This window comes from Bos indicus, chromosome 10 (genome assembly GCF_029378745.1).
Source record: "Bos indicus isolate NIAB-ARS_2022 breed Sahiwal x Tharparkar chromosome 10, NIAB-ARS_B.indTharparkar_mat_pri_1.0, whole genome shotgun sequence".
NCBI classification, from domain to species: domain Eukaryota; kingdom Metazoa; phylum Chordata; class Mammalia; order Artiodactyla; family Bovidae; genus Bos; species Bos indicus.
In genome coordinates, this window is record NC_091769.1 from 26,562,658 (window position 1) to 26,583,132 (window position 20,475).

The window sequence follows — 20,475 nt, forward strand, 5'->3', positions numbered from 1 at the left end:
CAGCAGAGAAAAGGGTACTTGCCATTGCACTACTGGAAAAACCAGAATGGAGTGAAGGAGTGTATGGCTGCTGTGGATTATGGCAGGTGTTCGGTGAGGGAACTGAAGGAAATCAATAGGAAATACAACTAGGGCTTAACAAGGAAGTGGCAACTATGGAACACAAGCTGAGGTCAGTGAACTAATTCAGATATTCACAAGCAGACACAAACTACCAGAAAGCAGAGGGGCAGAGGAAGACTGATCCGAGGGAAGTAGCCATCATGTGCCCGAAGTTAGCCTTTCCTTATCTTCTAGCACTTCCTCTTACTTTCACCTCTTTGTCTTTCCTTCATCCTACCCTGAATTCACATACCACCTCATCTCAGTTCTTCCCTGTCTGAGAAGCACAGTCAAACAAAATGTGGTCTCATGATTGGTTTCATGTCACTCCCGGTCCATATCCCAACCTTATCCCAAATCACATAAAAATAAATTTATTTCATCTTTCTCTTTATTCTCAAAATACAATAGGATAAAAATCCAAAAGGAATAGGCTATTCCCTGTATGGCTCCAGTGCTCTTAGGAGGCAGAACTGAGCCCCGAGGAATGTGAGAGGACCATCTTAAGCCAGTAATAGTTCCTGTGCTGCACATGGAAGCAACCTAGATGTCCATCAGCAGATGAATGGATCAGAAAGCTGTGGTACATATACACAATGGAGTATTACTCAGCCAGTAAAAAGAATACATTTGAATCAGTTCTAATGAGGTGGATGGAACTGGAGCCTATTATACAGAGTGAAGCAAGCCAGAAAGAAAAACATCAATACAGTATGCTAATGCATATATATGGAATTTAGAAAGATGGTAATGATAACCCTGTATGCGAGACAGCAAAAGAGCACAGATGTATAGAACAGTTTTTGGACTCTGTGGGAGACGGAGAGGGTGGGATGATATGGGAGAATGGCATTGAAACATGTATAATATCATATATGAAATGAGTCACCAGTCCAAGTTCGATGCAGGATACAGGATGCTTGGGGCTGGTGCACTGGGCGACCCAGAGGGACGGTGTGGGAAGGAGGAGGAAGGGGGTTTCAGGATGGGGAACACGTGTATACCTGTGGTGGATTCATGCTGATGTATGGCAAAACCAATATAATATTGTAAAGTAATTAACCTCCAATTAAAAGTAAATAAATTTATATATAAAAAAAAAATAGTTACTATGCTGAGTTCGAGGGCCACACCAAATCCTTGGATGTGTGCTAAGGCTGGGGCTCCGTTCTTGAAGAGGAATAGGAGTGGAAATCATTTTGAGATGACAAAATGACCAGAAGAGGGCTCAGCACCAGTAAGGTCTGGTGGGAGAAGCAGGGAAGGTGACCCTCCTTTCTGCCGCCACCTAAGGCAGAGGCACGTGACTCCACCAAGGGCTGAAATAGGCAGCAGCTCCCCGGATCCCATAATGGAGAGGCCAACCCACTCCGGGGCTGGTTAACCTGTGTGCCCCGGCAGTGGAATGCTAGCCGTAAGAATGGAGACAAACTGCTCCAATCTCTGAGCAGCTTGCTTCCCGGCCTCTAGTATTTCCTCGAGACTGGCCTTCCCCTGGCTTTCAAAATCCATGATGACCTTGTTTGTGATGAGTGAGAAGCCAAAGACTCGAAGTCCACAGTGTCTTGCGACTATAACTTCTGGTACTGTGCTCATGCCTCATGTGAAGAAAGAGGGAAACCAACTGTCAGAATCCCCAAATGACCCTTAGCCTCACCTCCATTCATCACCTCGTTGACAATTCGACACTAAGAAAACATCCAACCAAGCAGCTAAACTAGTGTCAAGCTTAGGTTGTTCTGTGTTACCTAAAAGAGTTGGGCTTCAAGGGGCTTTACACACTTCTTATAATATCACCGTTGCAATACTTTATTTCTATTTCTGCTTGTGATCATTTTAATGTCAGTTCTAATGTTGCGATACTATTTTCCAGCCAGAGGTATAGAAGGTGCTTATGATATTTGTTAAAACAATCAAAAACAGTTATCACACAATGGACAGTTCTCACATTAGCATTACACTGGTTAAAGTCCTTGGTGCTGGGTGATGGGTTGAGGCTACAGTGCAAACCTCCCAGTCACCTTTAAAGTCAGTAAATTCAACCTTCCCTTAAAGCAGACCCCTCCCTCAGTATATCCTCTAAATCTACAATCTTTTACTCTTTTCCAACCTATTTTACCAGGATCCTCTCTGCAAGCCTCCAAGTCAAGGGAGTTCCCTGGCAATCCAGTGTTTAAGACTCTGTGCTTCCAATGCAGGGACTGCAGATTCAATCCCTGATTGGGGAACTAAGATCCCACATGCCCTGCAGAACAGCCAAAAAAAAAAAAAAGACAAAAAAAGTCCCCCCACATTATGAAGCCACCAGCCAAGTTCCCCTTCTCACCAACAGCATCCGCCCCTAGATTCTGCAGCAGGTGACATTCTGCCACAATCTCATAACTGGGGCCAGCCACCATCACGTAGGTGCCTTCCTGTAACTCTCTTTGCTCCCCCATTTGTTTCCAGGTACTCTGAGCTTTCTGCCTCATATCCCGGTCACAGGCATCAGACATGGCAGGGAAACGAACTCCAAACCTAGAGCACAGGTTGGATTATGTCAGATTAATGGAATTCAGGGAGTTCTCCCAAGCTGACCCATCTAAACAAAAAGAAGCAGGATAGACACCTTTCCTCACTGGGCCCTCTGAGAGGGTTCTCACCACTGAACCAGGTAGGTTGATGTGATCACGGATCAGCATGATATCGCCAACCTCAAAGTTGGGGTTCAGCCCTCCAGCTGCATTGGTGACCACTAGGGTCTCCACACCCAGAAGCCGGAAAACCCTCACTGGGAATGTCACCTTAGAAGTGAAAGATAAAACATCAGAGAGTTTTCTTTAAAATTTTACCAATACACCCATGCAGATAAACATGACATACATCATGACAGAAGAGAGAGAGAACCAAAAATCTACCTTGCCTAATCAGCTAGGTAGTAAAATAGGAGAGAGAGCTCTATCTCCCTTCTTTCAGACCCAGTCAAGCTTGTGCCCCTGTTTTACCTTCCAGAGCGGGTAGCCTTCATACATGTGGAACCTGCCCTGCATCATCACACAGGCTCTGCCATTCAAGATCCCAAACACCAGTCGACCAGCATGACCTGGCACTGCATACAGAAAAGACAAGGAAATGCATGGAATGATGCTTTCATACAACACATATCCCCTGAGCACCTACACTGGCCTGACTCACTGTGTTCAACATGTGAGGGTATAATTAACCAATAGAAAACATCATCCTCTCCACTCTCAGAAAGTTTAAGTCTGGTGGAGGTGTGCTCAGTCGCTTCAGTCGAGTCCAGCTCTTTGTGACCCTATGGACTATAGCCTGCCAGGCTCCTCTGTCCATGGGACTCTTTGGGCAAGAATAATACTGGAGTCGGTTGCCATTCCCTTCTCCAGGGGATCTTCCCTACTTAGAGACTGAACCAGGGTCTCCTGTACTGCAGGTGGATTCTTTACTACTGAGCCACCAGGGAAGCCACTGGTGGGGAGACAGAAATTAATCATAAACTTAGATACAAGTACACTCTGAGATTAGAGCGATGGGGCTAAAGATGTTTAATGCGAATATACACCAGTTACTTTTTAAAGACCTTTAAAAGAATGAGAAAGACACAAGACAAGAAAATAAAAGAAATAAGTGGGTAATAGAATAGTGGGTAAAAATAGAGTAAGTGGGTTATAATGAATGCATCGAGTGTTGTAGTCATAGACCTCTTTTCCAAAACTTTCAAACCTTCAAAATGCATATTGTTATGAACATAACTAAGCCATATGCTACCTCACTGGTGAAAGGCAGCTCATGGTATAGCCTAGCTTCCTAAAAAGGCTATGAACAAGGAAAGGGGCTGACATTGGACCCATACAAGTCTTTTTTGTGACTCACAAAATAGTCCTGTGGGAATACATGTCCTGTATGTGACAGGTAGGGGCGTGGTACTGCAAAGATAACTCCTCACACAGACACAGTAACAATTCTTACTATTTCTCTCATCTAACATTTCGAAGGGTAATGAATGGTCTTGGAGAAGAGCCAAAACAAAGAGGGAGAGTTCAGAGGGTACTCAGAGATTGAGGAGCATATGAAAAAGTTACCTGTAATAGAGCAGAGGTGATACAGTTAGGAAAACTCAAACAGAGTATAAAAAATAAGTTGACAAAGTTTAAAAAGATTAATCCACTTTTCACTGAGTGCAGTGCCCTTGTCACTGGGGGTAGAGTGGCAGATGGAGCCAAAGTCACTACTATCTCTCTCCGAAAACTTTGCACTCCCTTCTCTGTACTATTTCCTTCTCCAACCCCATTGCCACTCCCTGCTCTGGTCTCCTAGTCTTGTTCCAAAGGGAATGAAAAATGTCTGTTAAAAGTCTTAACTCTCCAGGGAAAAGAGGAAGGAAGGTACAATCTGAAAAATTAATAATAAACCAACAGAAGTTAGTCCTGAGAAATTAATAATTAAACCAAATAAACTACCCTTGTCCTTGTCCAAGTAAACTTGGCCGTTTCTCACCTGACCCTCCTCTAAGCCTCACACTTGGCATGAGAAACTTCCTCAATCAGGGATGGAACCCAGTCCTTGCAGTGAACTGTGGAGTGTTTGCCACTGGACTTCCAGGGAAGTCTGGCCTTGGAGCTTCTGGCTGCTATTGAGATGCTGGATACACTCTCCTCAGATCCCTCAGAGCTCCACTGTGCACAGGGGGCCCTTCCCCGCCCCCAACAAAGGTCAGTGTGAAGCAATTCTTGTGTTTTCATATATTACCTGGGTATTTGTCTGCAAGAACATGGCAGTCAGTGTGCTCATTTGCTGGTATGTAGCAGTGTGTGCCTTATTCTAGGACTGGAGCCAGAGCTGGGGAGACTGAGAATGGTAGGAACACACAGGATAGGGTGGGGGTGGGGGGCTGACTTTTTCCCGGGAGGTTACGGGCACTTCTTTTTCCACTTGGGATGCAGACTGAAAGAAATGAGCGAGGTGTATGAGGATGTGCTGACCACAACGTGTGGGGGGAAAGGATGTCTACGGGAAGTGATGTAAAGCTTTAGGAACTGAGTCATTAGGCATAGGATATATGTCATCATACAGTACCACTGACACACACACATGCTCTGTCTGTTAAAATGTTTCTACTGGAGGAATTCCTTTCTAAAGTCATTCTGATTCTTGATGGGTTTTTTCCCTCTCTCACAACAGTTGTTGCTCGGCAAATGCTATAGAGGATACCCAGGATCAGGTATAGAAGCATTGCCCTCCCATCACAATCCCATCAGTATCCCTCAGTCCCATCCCCTCTTCCCTTTGCCAGTACCTGTACATTTGGGAAAGTTTGGTATTTCACTGTAGTCAAAGGTCTGGGCTGGAGTCAATCTGTTAATCAGACCTCCTAACCCAGAAACACAGATCACTGCTACTTGAGGTCAGAGTTTGGTGTGAGACAAAAGCCATTTTGCAGTGTCTTGATAATCTTCATATGTATATCTAGCAGGAAAAAATGGAAAACCAAAGTGAGATTCACTCCCAACCCAAGGGTATCATAAAATAATAACCTTCAGTGTAGAAAGGCTGGCAGGGGTACCAAGATGACAGGGGATACAGAAGTTGGCCAAGGAGCTAGACCAAGCTACTGCAACAAAGAAGCAAATCCAGGCCACAATTCTGGTTGTCAAGAGCTGGGGGAGAACTGACTGTGTAAGTTTCTCAGCAGCAGCTTGTGAACACTACAGACTCTGGAGCCCACCTCTACAGATTCAGCATTCTGGGGAGAGGCCCCAGAATCTCTGTATCTTACAAAAGTGCCTCAGGCAATTTTCATCCGAAAACCAGGTTTCATAATTCTGGCCTAGAAGAAAGCAGAACTCTATCTGGATTCTAGTCCCGATTTTGTCTTTTTAAACAAGTTAACTTGTGCTTCAAATTCTTTCCTCCAGGGTAAAGCAAGGGAATGTGATTGGCCTCACCTATTGTATAGGCTCTGTTTGAAAATCAGTAAAAAACTTGCTAACAAGCTCCAAAGACCTTTGAGTCCATAAAATCATGGTACAGGTCCACAGAACCTGAACCTTTTTTTTTCTCTTTTTTTTTACAACTCTTTCCCCTGCCTGTATTCCTCCCTGCCGTCTCCCATCTTTCCTTCTCTTCATCAAGATCCAAGGTCCTTTGCCTTTCAGAGACCTAAAGACATAACCAGACACCCCCAAGAATCAACTGGGAATTTTTCTCACAATTCTAGTCCAATTCTCTCATACCTATCTGGAAAAAACAAGAAGGGAGGTGGAGAAACTGAGGTGTAACAGAGCTGAACACAACTAACTAACCAAACTTCCAGAGGAAACCTTTTATTTTTCCCCAAAAGTACTGCCTGGGAAACTAGATGACTCTACCATACACTGGGCTACCCTCAGGCAAGTAGCTGGGCAAGGGACAGGGTGGGGGCAATAGAAGTGGGGTCAAAGGATGATGGAGATGAGAAAAGCAGTGAGATGGTAAAAATTAATTAAATATCATCCCCAAAAGGTGCAAAGGAAAGGAAAATAATTGTGAGGCTCTGGCCCATCAAGCACGTCGGAGCCACAGCTTACAGGACTTCCTCATTAGCCATCGATATCCCAAGAATGCCCCGAATCCCTGGGCACCCTGAAGCCACCGTGATCCCTAACGCTGGGTAGGGATTTCAAGGACAAAAGCAGAAATAAAGGTTTTCAAAGGCAAGGGCGCCAGGGAGTGCAGGATTCGGGCGGGGCGGGGGGTGGGTAAGGGTAGGGGAGAGGTGGCAGGGAATGAGAAGGATCTGTTGTTGAGTTTCATGAGTAAGAATTTCGTTTTCTTGGAGAGGCCATCCGCAACTTAACTGGACCTCCAACTTGGAGGGAAGAAAAGTATTCGCGAGGGACGAGGTGTACTCTCTCCTCGGAAGGACAAACTCTAGATACCTGCACCAAAAGTACCTCGCGGCTTTCCCTCCACTCTCGAATCGGAATCAGTGACGAGCACGTGGGTTGAGAAGACCTCTTCCCCGATAGGTGGGTGGAGAAGCAGGCTCTCTCTATACTCGCTTCATTAAGTGCGTGGCCCAGAGCACACACACACACACACACACACACCGGCTCCTTTAGAGAGTAGTGCACGGTTTACTAACCTGTCCCCTTCCTGCTCTGGTGGCGCCACTCTGCTCGATTCCCGCGCACGCCCCTACAGGGCCGGCCCCACCACCGCTCTGCCCCCTTGCCCCTGATACTGTGCTCCGAGCCAGGCCTCTCTGAATCTCCGGGGCACTCGTTCCCTTTCTTGGCAATCTCGAGACCCAGAGTGCTGTGTTTTCAGGGCTCGAAGAGAGTCATTTCCTCTCCCCAGGGGCCTCCTGAATCCCCTGGTACTGGTCCCCGCCTTACCCATTCGCCATGGTCCCGAAGACGCCCTCTCGATGAGTTTGCCCTTCTCGGTTCATATCTGCTTCGCTGAGCAGAGCTGGCTTCAGTCACGGAGTGTTACCCACACAGTTAGCTGACTGTGCACCGCGCTGGCTCATTATATCTCCAGTGCCAGACTCCACAGCCAATGGAAAGCGAGCCAATGGCAGACTCAATAGCCCCGGGTAAGGCTGTAAATCTAGTCTGAGTTCCTTCCAGCCTCAGTATTTTAGTCGAGCTGCACTTTATCTTAGGCGAAGGGGGAGGGGAGACGGGGCGGAGGGAGGTGGGAACATCCAGTGTTGTGCCTCTGCACGCAGTCCTTACAGCACGTCGGGTTTCCAGCTCAGAAGCCTGTGCGGGAAGAGGGCTAGAAGTTCGGGAGGAGAGCCTCTAACCATCTGTCTGCACCCCCATTCCTGACTGTGTCTACAGCAAATCATGAGAGATTTGAAAAGAGAAAAAATTAAACCTTAGATCCTGCAAACTCAGAATAAAGTTAAAGTAGCCTCTGTCTGAGTTCCTTCCTGAACAAAGGAAAAAGGGTGAGTCTACTTCCCTGGTGACTCCAGGATAAAGAATCCGCCTGCAGTGAGAGAGACCCGGGTGCGATACCCGAGTTGGAAGAGCCCCTGGAGAAGGGAACAGCTAGCTACCCACTCCAGTATTCTGGTCTGGAGAATCCCGTGGACAGTATAGTCCATGCACTGGAGAAGAGAATGGCAAACCACTTCAGTATTCTTCACTTGAGAACCCCGTGAACATGTGACACTGAAAGATGAACTCCCCAGCTAGGTAGGTGCCCTATATATTGGGCATCTACCCTATATATTGGGTATAGTCCATGAGGTCACAAAGAGCAGAACCTGACTGAGAAATTTCACTAGCAATTAAGCTGATCTGGAGATTATAGGATTTGGAAAAACATATAGCCCTACCTTAGAGACTATAGGCTGCCTCAAGCCAAATTACAAGGAGGCAGCACAGCCCCACCCATCAGCAGAAAATTGGATTCAAGATTTATTGAGCATGGCCCTGCCCTTCAGAGTAAGACTCAGTTTTCCCCAGAGCCAGTCCCTCCCATCAGGAAGCTTGCACAAGCCTTTTATCTTCATCCATCAGAGGGCAGTCAGAATGAAAACCACAATCCCAGAAAACTAACCAAGATGATCACATGGATCACATGTTACAGCCTTCTGTAACTCAGTGAAACTATAAGCCAGGCAGGGTAGGGCCACCCAACACAGATGAGTCATGGTGGAACGTTTTGACAAAATGTGGTCCATTGGAGAAGGGAATGGCAAAGCACTTCAGCTTTCTTGCCTTGCAAACCCCATGAATAGTATGAAAAGACAAAAAGATAAGACACTGAAAGATGAAGACCCCCAGATTGGTAGATGGTAGATACGCTGCTGGAGAAGAGAAGAGAAATAGCTCCAGAAAGAATGAAGAGGCTGAGCCAAAGCAGAACCTGGAATGTTGGGTCCATGAATCAAGGTAAATTGGAAGTGGTCAAATAGGAGATGGCAAGAGTGAACATTAATCTTTTAGGAATCAGTGAACTAAAATGAACGGGAATGGACGAATTTAATTCGGAAGACCAACTACTGTGGGCAAGACTCTCTTAGAAGAACTGAAGTAGCCCTCATAGTCAACAAAAGAGTGTGAAATGCAATACTTGGGTGCAACCTCAAACATGACCAGGATGGTCTCAGTTCGTTTCCAAGGCAAACCATTCACTATCACAGTAATCCAAGTCTATGTCCTGACCACTAATGTTGAGGAAGCTGACGTTGACTGGTTCTATGAAGACCTACAAGACCTTTTAGAACTAACACCAAAAAAAGATGTCCTTTTCATCATAGGGGATTAGAATGCAAAAGTAGGAAGTCAAAAGTAATGGGCAAGTTTGGCTTTGGAGTACAAAATGAAGCAGGGCAAAGGCTAACAGAGTTTTGACAAGAGAACGCACTGGTCATAGCAAACACATTCTTCCTACAACACAAGAAATGACTTTACACGTGGACACCACCAGATGGTGATGTCCAATATCAAACTCTGATTTTATTTGCAGCTGAAGATGGAGAAGCTCTAAACAGTCAGCAAAAGCAAGACCTGGAGCTGACTGTGGCTCAGATCATGAGCTCCCCGTTGGAAAATCCAGGCTTAAATTGACGACAGTAGGGGAAATCATTAGGCCATTCAGGTCTCACCTAGACCAAATCCCTTACGATTACAGAGTGGAAGTGACGTACAGACTCAAGGGATTAGATCTGATAGAAAGAGTACCTGAAGAACTATGGACAGAGGTTTGTAACATTGTACAGGAGGCAGTGATCAAAGCCATACCCAAAAAAGAAATACAACAAGGCAAAATGGTTGTCTGAGGAGACCTTACAAATATCTGAGAAGTGAAGAGAAGCGAAAGGCAAAGGAGAAAGGGAAAGATATACTTATGTGAATGCAGAGTTCCAAAGAATAGCAAGGAGAGATAAGAAAGCCTTCTTAAGTGAATGATGCAAAGAAACAGAGGAAAACAAAAGAATGGGAAAGGCTAGAGATCTCCTCTATGTAGGGAAAGGCTATATATTTTCATCCTGCTTATTTAACTTCTATGCAGAGTACATAGAAAATAGAAAATTAGAGATAACAGGGGAACATTTCAGGCAAAGATGGGCACAATAAACGACAGAAACGGTATGGACCTAAACGAAGAAGAAGATAAGGAGAGATGGTAAGAATACACAGATGAACTATAATGACCCAGATAACCATGACGGTGTGGTCACTCACCTAGAGCCAGATATGGTGGACTGCGAAGTCAAGTGGGCCTTAGGAAGCATCACTATTAACAAAGTTAGTAAAGGTGTTGGAATTCTAGCTGAGCTATTTCAAATCCTAAAAGATGACGCTGTGAAAGTACTGTGCTCAATATGCCAGCAAATTTGGGAAACTCAGCAGTGGCCATAAGAATGGAAAAGGTCAGTTTTCATTCTAATCCCAAAGAAGGGCAATGCCAAAGAATGTTCAAACTACCCCACGATTGCACTCATTTCACATGCTGGCAAGGTAATTCTCAAAATCCTTCAAGTCAGACTTCAACAATATGTGAACTGAGAACTTCCAGATGTACAAACTGGATTTAGTAAAGGCAAAGGAATCAGAGATCAAATTGCCAACATCCATTGGGTCGTAGTAAAAGCAAGAGAATTCCAGAAAAACATCTACTTCTGCTTCATTGACTACACCAAAGCCTTTGACTGTGTGGAACACAGCAAACTGAGGAATATTGTTGAAGAGAGGGGAATACCAGACCACCTTACCAGAACCCTGTATGCGGATGAAGAAGCAACAGTTAGAACCAGACATGGAACAACAGACTGGTTCAAACTTGGGAAAGGTGTACATCAAGGCTATATATTTTCACCCTGCTTATTTAACTTCTATGCAGAGTACATCATATGAAATACTAGGCTGGATGAAATGCAAGCTGGAATCAAGATTGCCTGGAGAAACAGCAATGACTTCAGATATGCAGATGTCCCATCACTTCCCCATCACTAGATGGGGAAACAATGGAAACAGTGACAGACTATTTTCTTGGGCTCCAAAATCCCTGCAGCCAGTGAGTGCCTCCATGAAATTAAAAGATGCTTGCTCTTTGGAAGAAAAGCTATGACAAACCTAGACAGCATATTACAAAGCAGAGACATCACTTTGCTGACAAAAGGTCTGTCTAGTCAAAGTTAGGCAAAGGTCCATATAGTCAAAGGCTACTGGTTTTTCCAGTAGTCATGTATGGATGTGAGAGTTGGACCATAAAGAAGGCTGAGCTCCAAAGAATTGATGCTTTCGAATTGTGGTGCTGGAGAAGACTCTTGAGAGTCCCTTGTATAGCAAGGAATCAAACCTGTCAATTTCAAAGGAAATCAATCCTGAATATTCATTAGAAGGACTGATACTGAAGCAGAAGCTCCAATATTTTGGCCACCTGATGTGAAAAACCGATTCAGTAGGAAAGACCCTGATGCTGGGGAAAATGGAAGGCAAAAGAAGGGGGCGGCAGAGGATGAGTTGGTTGGATGGCATCACTGACTCAACGCACATGAGTTTGAGCAAACTCCAGGAGACAGTGAAGGACAGGGAAGTCTGGGGTGCTGCAGTCCATGGGGTTGCAGAGTCAGACACCACTTGGAGACTGAACAACAAAATTTCTGTAGGGCACTGTAAGGCCCTTGAGAGGAAAAGACCATTTTTATATTCTGAACTTAACATTCTCTTAGCTAATGGTGTTAAACAAATATTCAATAAATTGATGAAAAGAAGAATGGATGAAAGGAAGAGTAGTCATACTGCCCCTCCAGGATTCTTTTTGTGTTGGGTTCAGCTAAGTAGGTCAGTTACCAAACAAAGGATTATTTCTAAGAGTTCTGGAAAGCCTTCCTGCCAAAATTTTTCTTTCATATTATACTACTAATTGAAATGTAACCACTACTGGAGGCTCACCCAGCTCTACCCTCTATCAAAAGGCAAACAGGCCTGAGGGGGTGGGAGTAGTATGTCTTTCATACATGCCAGCCAGCTGAAGGCAAGCTGATAAGCACAAAGAGTTCAGTGAGCCAACGAGTCATGCCTGGGCTTATGCCGCAGGGAGGTTCTGATCAAGCAGAGTGAGAAGGCTAATGCCCAGGAAGAAAGCAATAGGAGGAAAAGGGCTGCTCCAAGAGAAGAGGCCAGGGTATGAGTCAGGCTCGCAAGGGCTGGCAGCACTCTCATCAGCAGTGGCGTGGCGGGCAGCAGAGAAAAGGGTACTTGCCATTACACTGTGAGAATGGAGTGAAGGAGTGTATGGCTGCTGTGGATTATGGCAGGTGTTCGGTGAGGGATCCGAAGGAAATCAACAGGAAATACAACTAGGGCTTAACAAGGAAGTGGCAACTATGGAACACAAGCTGAGGTCAGTGAACTAATTCAGATATTCACAAGCAGACAGAAACTACCAGAAAGCAGAGGGGCAGAGGAAGACTGATCCGAGGGAAGTCACCATCATGTGCCCGAAGTTAGCCTTTCCTTATCTTCTAGCACTTCCTCTCACTTTCACCTCTTTGCCTTTGCTTCATCCTACCCTGAATTCACATACCACCTCATCTCAGTTCTTCCCTGTCTGAGAAGCACAGAGTCGAACAAAATGTGGTCTTATGATTGGTTTCATGTCACTCTCGGTCCATATCCCAACCTTATCCCAAATCACATAAAAATAAATTTATTTCATCTTTCTCTTTATTCTCAAAATACAATAGGATAAAAATCCAAAAGGAATAGGCTGTTCTCTGTATGGTCTCCAGTGCTCTGAGGAGGCAGAACTGAGCCCCAAGGAATGTGAGAGGACCATCTTAAGCCAGTAATAGTTCCTGTGCTGGACATGGAAGCAACCTAGATGTCCATCAGCAGATGGATGGATCAGAAAGCTGTGGTACATATACACAATGGAGTATTACTCAGCCATTAAAAAGAATACATTTGAATCAGTTCTAATGAGGTGGATGAAACTGGAGCCTATTATACAGAGTGAAGTAAGCCAGAAAGAAAAACACCAATACAGTAAGATAATGCATATATATGGAATTTAGAAAGATGGTAATGATAACCCTGTATGCGAGACAGCAAAAGAGCACAGATGTATAGAAGTCTTTTGGACTCTGTGGGAGAGGGAAAGGATGGGATGATTTGGGAGAATGGCATTGAAACATGTACAATATCATATATGAAATGAGTCGCCAGTCCAGGTTCGATGCAGGATACAGGATGCTTGGGGCTGGTGCACTGGGATGACCGAGAGGGATGATGCGGGCAGGGAGGAGGGAGGGGGGTTCAGGATGGGGAACACGTGTATACCTGTGGCGGATTCATGCTGATGTATGGCAAAACCAATATAATATTGTAAAGTAATTAACCTCCAATTAAAAGTAAATAAATTTATATATTAAAAAAAATAGTTACTGTGCTGAGTTCAAGGCCCCAAACCAAATCCTTGGATGTGTGCTAGGGCTGGGGCTCCAGTTCTTGAAGAGGAATAGGAGTAGAAATCATTTTGAGATGACAAAATGACCAGAAGAGGGCTCAGCACCAGTAAGGTCTGGTGGGAGAAGCAGGGAAGGTGACCCTCCTTTCTGCCGCCACCTAAGGCAGAGGCACGTGACTCCACCAAGGGCTGAAATAGGCAGCAGCTCCCCGGATCCCATAATGGAGAGGCCAACCCACTCCGGGGCTGGTTAACTGGTGTGCCCTGGCACTGGAATGCTAGCCATAACAATGGAGAAAACCTTCTCCAATCTCTGAGCAGCTTGGTTCCCGGCCTCTAGTATTTCCTCGAGACTGGCCTTCCCCTGGCTTTCATAATCTATGATGACCATGTTTGTGATGAGTGAGAAGCCAAAGACTCGAAGTCCACAGTGTCTTGCGACTATAACTTCTGGTACTGTGCTCATGCCTGACGTGAAGAAAGAGGGAAACCAACGGTCAGAATCCCCAAATGACCCTTAGCCTCACCTCCATCCATCACCTCGTTGACAATTCGACACTAAGAAAACATCCAATGGAGCAGCTAAACTAGTGTCAAGCTTAGGTTGTTCTGTGTTACCTAAAAGAGTTGGGCTTCAGGGGGCTTTACACACTTCTTATAATATCACCGTTGCAATACTTTATTTCTATCTCTGCTTGTGATCATTTTAAAGTTAGTTCTAATGTTGCAATTCTATTTTCCAGCCAGAGGTATAGAAGGTGCTTATGATATTTGTTAAAACAATCAAAAACAGCTATCACACAGTGGACAGTTCTCACATTAGCATTATACTGGTTAAAGTCCTTGGTGCTGGGTGGTGGGTTGAGGCTACAGTGCAAACCTCCCAGTCATCTTTAAAGTCAATTAATTCAATCTTCCCTTAAAGCAGACCCCTCCTTCAGTGTATCATCTAAATCTACAATCTTTTACTCTTTTCCAACCTATTTTACCAGGATCCTCTCTGCAAGCCTCCAAGTCAAGGGAGTTCCCTGGTAGTCCAGTGTTTAAGTCTCTGTACTTCCAATGCAGGGACTGCAGATTCAACCCCTGATTGGGGAACTAAGATCCCACATGCCCTGCAGAGGAGCCAAAAAAAAAAAAAAAGACAAAATAGTCTCCCAAAATTATGAAGCCACCAGCCAAGTCCCCCTTCTCACCAACAGCATCCGCCCCTAGATTCCGCAGCAGGTGACACTCTGCCACAGTCTCATAATTGGGGCCCGCCACCGTCACGTAGGTGCCTTCCTGTAACTCTCTTTGCTCCCCCATTTGTTTCCAGATACTGTGAACTTTCTGCCTCATATCCCGGTCATAGGCATCAGACATGGCAGGGAAACGAACTCCAAACCTAGAGCACAGGTTGGATTAAGTCAGATTAATGGAATTCAGGGAGCTCTCCCAAGCTGACCCATCTAAACAAAAAGAAGCAGGATAGATACCTTTCCTCATTGGGCCCTCTGAGAGGGTTCTCACCACTGAGACCAGGTAGGTTGATGTGATCACGGATCAGCATGATATCGCCAACCTCAAAGTTGGGGTTCAGCCCTCCAGATATACTGGTGACCACTAGGGTCTCCACACCCAGAAGCCGGAAAACCCTCACTGGGAATGTCACCTTAGAAGCGAAAGATAAAACATCAGAGAGTTTTCTTTAAAATTTTACCAATACACCCATGCAGATAAACATGACATACATCATAAAGAAGAGAAAGGAGGGGACCAAAAATCTACCTTGCCTAATCAGCTAGGTAGTAAAATAGGAGAGAGAGCTCTGTCTCTCTTCTTTCAGACCCAGTCAAGCTTGTGCCCCTGTTTTACCTTCCAGAGCGGGTAGCCTTCATACATGTGGAACCTGCCCTGCATCATCACACAGGCTCTGCCATTCAAGATCCCAAACAGCAGTCGACCAGCATGACCTGGCGCTGTATACAGAAAAGAGAAGGAAATGCACGGAATGATGTTTTCATACAACACATATCCCCTGAGCACCTACACTGGCCTGACTCACTGTGTTCAACATGTGAGGGTATTATTAACCAATAGAAAAGATCATCCTCTCCACTCTCAGAAAGTTTAAGTCTGGTGGGGGTGTGCTCAGTCGCTTCAGTCATGTCCAGCTCTTTGTGACCCTACGGACTGTAGCCTGCCAGGCTCCTCTGTCCATGGGACTCTCTGGGCAAGAATAATACTGGGGTTGGTTGCCATTCCCTTCACCAGGGGATCTTCCCGACTTAGGACTGAACCAGGGTCTCCTGTACTGCAGGTGGATTCTTTACTACTGAGCCACCAGGGAAGCCACTGGTGGGGAGACAGAAATTAATCATAAACTTAGATACAAGTACACTCTGAGATTAGAGCGATGGGGGCAAAGATGTTTAATGTGAATATACACCAGTTACTTCTTAAAGAAACTTTAAAAGCATGAGAAAGTCATAAGGCAAGAGAAAAAAAGAAATAAGTGAGTAATAGAATAGTGGGTAAAAATAGAGTTGCTGCTGCTACTGCTAAGTCGCTTCAGTCGTATCCGACTCTGTGCGACCCCATAGACGGCAGCCCACCAGGCTGCCTGTCCCTGGGATTCTCCAGGCAAGAACACTGGAGTGGGTTGCCATTTCCTTCTCCAATGCATGAAAGTGAAAAGTGAAAGTGAAAGTGAAGTCGTGTCCGACTCCTAGCCACCCCACGGACTGCAGCCTACCAGGCCCCTCCGTCCATGGGATTTTCCAGGCAAGAGTACTGGAGTGGGTTGCCATTGCCCTCTCTGTAAAATAGAGTAAGTGGGTAATAATGAATGCATCGAGTGTTGTAGTCATAGACTTCTTTTCCAAAATTTTCAAACCTTCAAAATCATATTCTTATGACCATAACTAAGCCATATGCTTCCTCGCTCATGAAAGGCAGCTCACGGTATAGCCTAGCTTCCTAAAAAGGCTATGAACAAGGAAAGGGGCTGACATTGGACCCATACAAGTCTTTTTTGTGACTCACAAAATAGTCCTGTGGGAATACATGCCCTGTATGTGACAGGTAGGGGCGTGGGACTGCAAAGATAACCCCTCACACAGACATAGTAACAGTTATTACTATTTCTCTCATTTAACATTTCTAAAGGGAATGAATGGTCTGGGAGAAGAGCCAAAACAAAGAGGGAGAGCTCAGGGGTTACTCAGGAGATTGAGGAGCATATAAAAAAGTTACCTGTAATAGAGCAGAGGTGATACAGCTAAGAAAACCCAAATAGAGTATAGAAAATAAGTTGACAAAGTTTAAAAAGATTAATCCACTTTTCACTGAGTGCAGTGCCCTTGTCACTGGGGGTAGAGTGGCAGATGGAGCCAAAGTCACTACTATCTCTCTCCGAAAACTTTGCACTCCCTTCTCTGTACTATTTCCTTCTCCAACCCCATTGCCACTCCCTGCTCTGGTCTCCTAGTCTTGTTCCAAAGGGAATGAAAAATGTCTGTTAAAAGTCTTAACTCTCCAGGGAAAAGAGGAAGGAAGGTACAATCTGAAAAATTAATAATAAACCAACAGAAGTTAGTCCTGAGAAATTAATAATTAAACCAAATAAACTACCCTTGTCCTGGACCAAGTAAACTTGGCCGTTTCTCACCTGACCCTCCTCTAAGCCTCACCTTTGGCATGAGAAACCTCCTCAATCAGGGATGGAACCCAGTCCCTGTAGTGAACTGTGGAATGTTAGCCACTGGACTTCCAGGGAAGTCTGGCCTTGGAGCTTCTGGCTGCTATTGAGATGCTGGATACACTCTCCTCAGAGCCCTCAGAGCTCCACTGTGCACAGGGGGCCCTTCCCCGCCCCCAACAAAGGTCAGTGTGAAGCAAGTCTTGTGTTTTCATATATTACCTGGGTATTTGTCTGCAAGAACATGGTAGTCAGTGTGTTCATTTGCTGGTATGTAGCAGTGTGTGCCTTATTCTAGGACTGGAGCCAGAGCTGGGGAGACTGAGAATGGTAGGAACACACAAGACAGGGTGAGGGTGGGGGCTGACTTTGTGCCGGGAGGTTACAGGCACTTCTTTTTCCACTTAGGATGCAGACTGAAAGAAATGAGCGAGGTGTATGAGGATGTGCTGACCACAACGTGTGGGGGGAAAGGATGTCTACGGGAAGTGATGTAAAGCTTTAGGAACTGAGTCATTAGGCATAGGATATATGTCATCATACAGTACCACTGACACACACACATGCTCTGTCTGTTAAAATGTTTCTACTGGAGGAATTCCTTTCTAAAGTCATTCTGATTCTTGATGGGTTTTTTCCCTCTCTCACAACAGTTGTTGCTCGGCAAATGCTATAGAGGATACCCAGGATCAGGTATAGAAGCATTGCCCTCCCATCACAATCCCATCAGTATCCCTCAGTCCCACCCCCTCTTCTCTTTGCTAGTACCTGTACATTTGGGAAAGTTTGGTATTTCACTGTAGTTAAAGGTTTCGGCTTGAGTCAGTGTGTTAATCAGACATCCGAACCCAGAATCACAGATCACTGCCACTTGAGGTCGGTGTTTGGTGTGAGACAAAAGCCATTTTGCAGTGTCTTGATAATCTTCATATGTATATCTAGCAGGAAAAAATGGAAAACCAAGGTGAGATTCACTCCCAACCCAAGGGTATCATAAAATAATAACCTTCAGTGTAGAAAGGCTGGCAGGGGTACCAAGATGACAGGGGATACAGAAGTTGGCCAAGGAGCTAGACCAAGCTACTGCACAAAGAAGCAAATCCAGGCCACAATTCTGGTTGTCAAGAGCTGGGGGAGAACTGACTGTGTAAGTTTCTCAGCAGCAGCTTGTGAACACTACAGACTCTGGAGCCCACCTCTACAGATTCAGCATTCTGGGGAGAGGCCCCAGAATCTCTGTATCTTACAAAAGTGCCTCAGGCAATTTTCATCCGAAAACCAGGTTTCATAATTCTGGCCTAGAAGAAAGCAGAACTCTATCTGGATTCTAGTCCCGATTTTGTCTTTTTAAACAAGTTAACTTGTGCTTCAAATTCTTTCCTCCAGGGTAAAGCAAGGGAATGTGATTGGCCTCACCTATTGTATAGGCTCTGTTTGAAAATGAATTAAAAACTTGCTAACAAGCTCCAAAGAACTTTGAGTCCATAAAATCATGGTACAGGTCCACAGAACTTGAACCTTTTTTTTTTTTTTTTTTAACAACTCTTCCCTCTGCCTGTTTCCTCCCTGCCGTCTCCCATCTTTCCTTCTCTTCATCAAGATCCAAGGTCCTTTGCCTTTCAGAGACCTAAAGACATAATCAGACATCCCCAAGAATCAACTGGGAATTTTTCTCACAATTCTAGTCCAATTCTCTCATACCTATCTAGAAAAAACAAGAAGGGAGGTGGGGAGACTAGGTGTCACAGAGCTGAACACAACTAACTAACCAAACCTCCAAAGGAAACTTTTTTTTTTTTTCCCCAAAAGTACTGCCTGGGAAACTAGATGACTCTACCATACACTGGGCTACCCTCAGGCAAGTAGCTGGGCAAGGGACAGGGTGGGGGCAATAGAAGTGGGGTCAAAGGATGATGGAGATGAGAAAAGCAGTGAGATGGTAAAAATTAATTAAATATCATCCCCAAAAGGTGCAAAGGAAAGGAAAATAATTGTGAGGCTCTGGCCCATCAAGCACGTCGGAGCCACAGCTTACAGGACTTCCTCATTAGCCATCGATATCCCAAGAATGCCCCGAATCCCTGGGCACCCTGAAGCCACCGTGATCCCTAACGCTGGGTAGGGATTTCAAGGACAAAAGCAGAAATAAAGGTTTTCAAAGGCAAGGGCGCCAGGGAGTGCGGGGTTCGGGGGTAAGGGTAGGGGAGAGGTGGCAGGGAATGAGAAGGATCTGTTGTTGAGTTTCATGAGTAAGAATTTCGTTTTCTTGGAGAGGCCATCCGCAACTTAATTGGACCTCCAACTTGGAGGGAAGAAAAGCATTCGCGAGGGACGAGGTGTACTCTCTCCTCCGAAGGACAAACTCTAGATACCGGCACCAAAAGTACCTCGCGGCTTTCCCTCCACTCTCGAATCGGAATCTGTGAGGAGCATATGGGTTGAGAAGACCTCTTCCCCGATATGTGGGTGGAGAAGCACGCTCTGTCTATACTTCCTTCAGGAAGTGCGTGGCCCAGAGCACACACACACACACCGGCTCCTTTAGGGAGTAGTCCACGGTTTACTAACCTGTCCTCTTCCTGCTCTGGTGGCGCCACCCTGCTCGATTCCCACGCGCGCCCCTGCCAGGGCCGGCCGCACCACCGCTCTGCTGCCTTGCCCCTGATACTGTGCTCCGAGCCAGGCCTCTCTGCATCTCCGGGGCACTCGTTTCCCCTCTTGGCAATCTCGAGACCCAGAGTGCTATGTTTTCAGGGCTCGAAGAGAGTCATTTCCTCTCCCCAGGGGCCTCCTGGATCCCTTGAGCCTGGTCCCCGCCTTACCCATTCGCCATGGTCCTAAAGACGCCCTCTCGATGAGTTTGCCTTTCTCGGTTCATAACTGCTGGCTTCAGTCACCGACTGTTACCCACACAGTTATCGCAAGGTTTGCACCGCGCTGGCTCATTTTATCTCCAGTGCCAGAGTCCACAGCCAATGGCAAGTGAGCCAATGGCAGACTCAGTAGCCCCGGGCAAGACTGAAAATCTAATCTGAGTTCTTTCCAGCTGAAGTATCTTTCTCGAGCTGCCTTTATCTTAGGCGGAGGGGGAGCGGAGACGGGGCGGAGGGAGGTGGGAGCATCCAGTGTTGTGCCTCTGCACCCAGTCCTTACAGCACGTCGGGTTTCCAGCTCAGAAGCCTGTGCGGGAAGAGGGCTAGAAGTTCGGGAGGAGAGCCTCTAACCATCTGTCTGCACGCCCATTCCTGACTGTGTCTACAGCAAATCATGAGAGATTT

The 20,475-nt window shown here is 45.7% G+C and overlaps 1 protein-coding gene and 1 pseudogene across 1 annotated transcript; both read right to left on the reverse strand.

The window, feature by feature from the left end:
* Window positions 1–475: 475 nt before the first annotated feature.
* Window positions 476–7,531, reverse strand: LOC139185225 (purine nucleoside phosphorylase-like; annotated as a pseudogene).
* A 5,224-nt stretch (window positions 7,532–12,755) lies between these two features.
* Window positions 12,756–20,176, reverse strand: LOC139185226 (purine nucleoside phosphorylase-like). Its single transcript, XM_070797184.1, has 6 exons — window positions 20,020–20,176; window positions 17,966–18,135; window positions 15,373–15,476; window positions 14,994–15,169; window positions 14,712–14,902; window positions 12,756–13,983 (listed from the first exon to the last, which is right to left on the reverse strand). Exons 1-6 carry the CDS (start codon window positions 20,073–20,075, stop codon window positions 13,766–13,768), a joined length of 915 nt encoding a protein of 304 aa, XP_070653285.1. The 5' UTR covers window positions 20,076–20,176; the 3' UTR covers window positions 12,756–13,765.
* Between the last annotated feature and the right edge of the window lie 299 nt (window positions 20,177–20,475).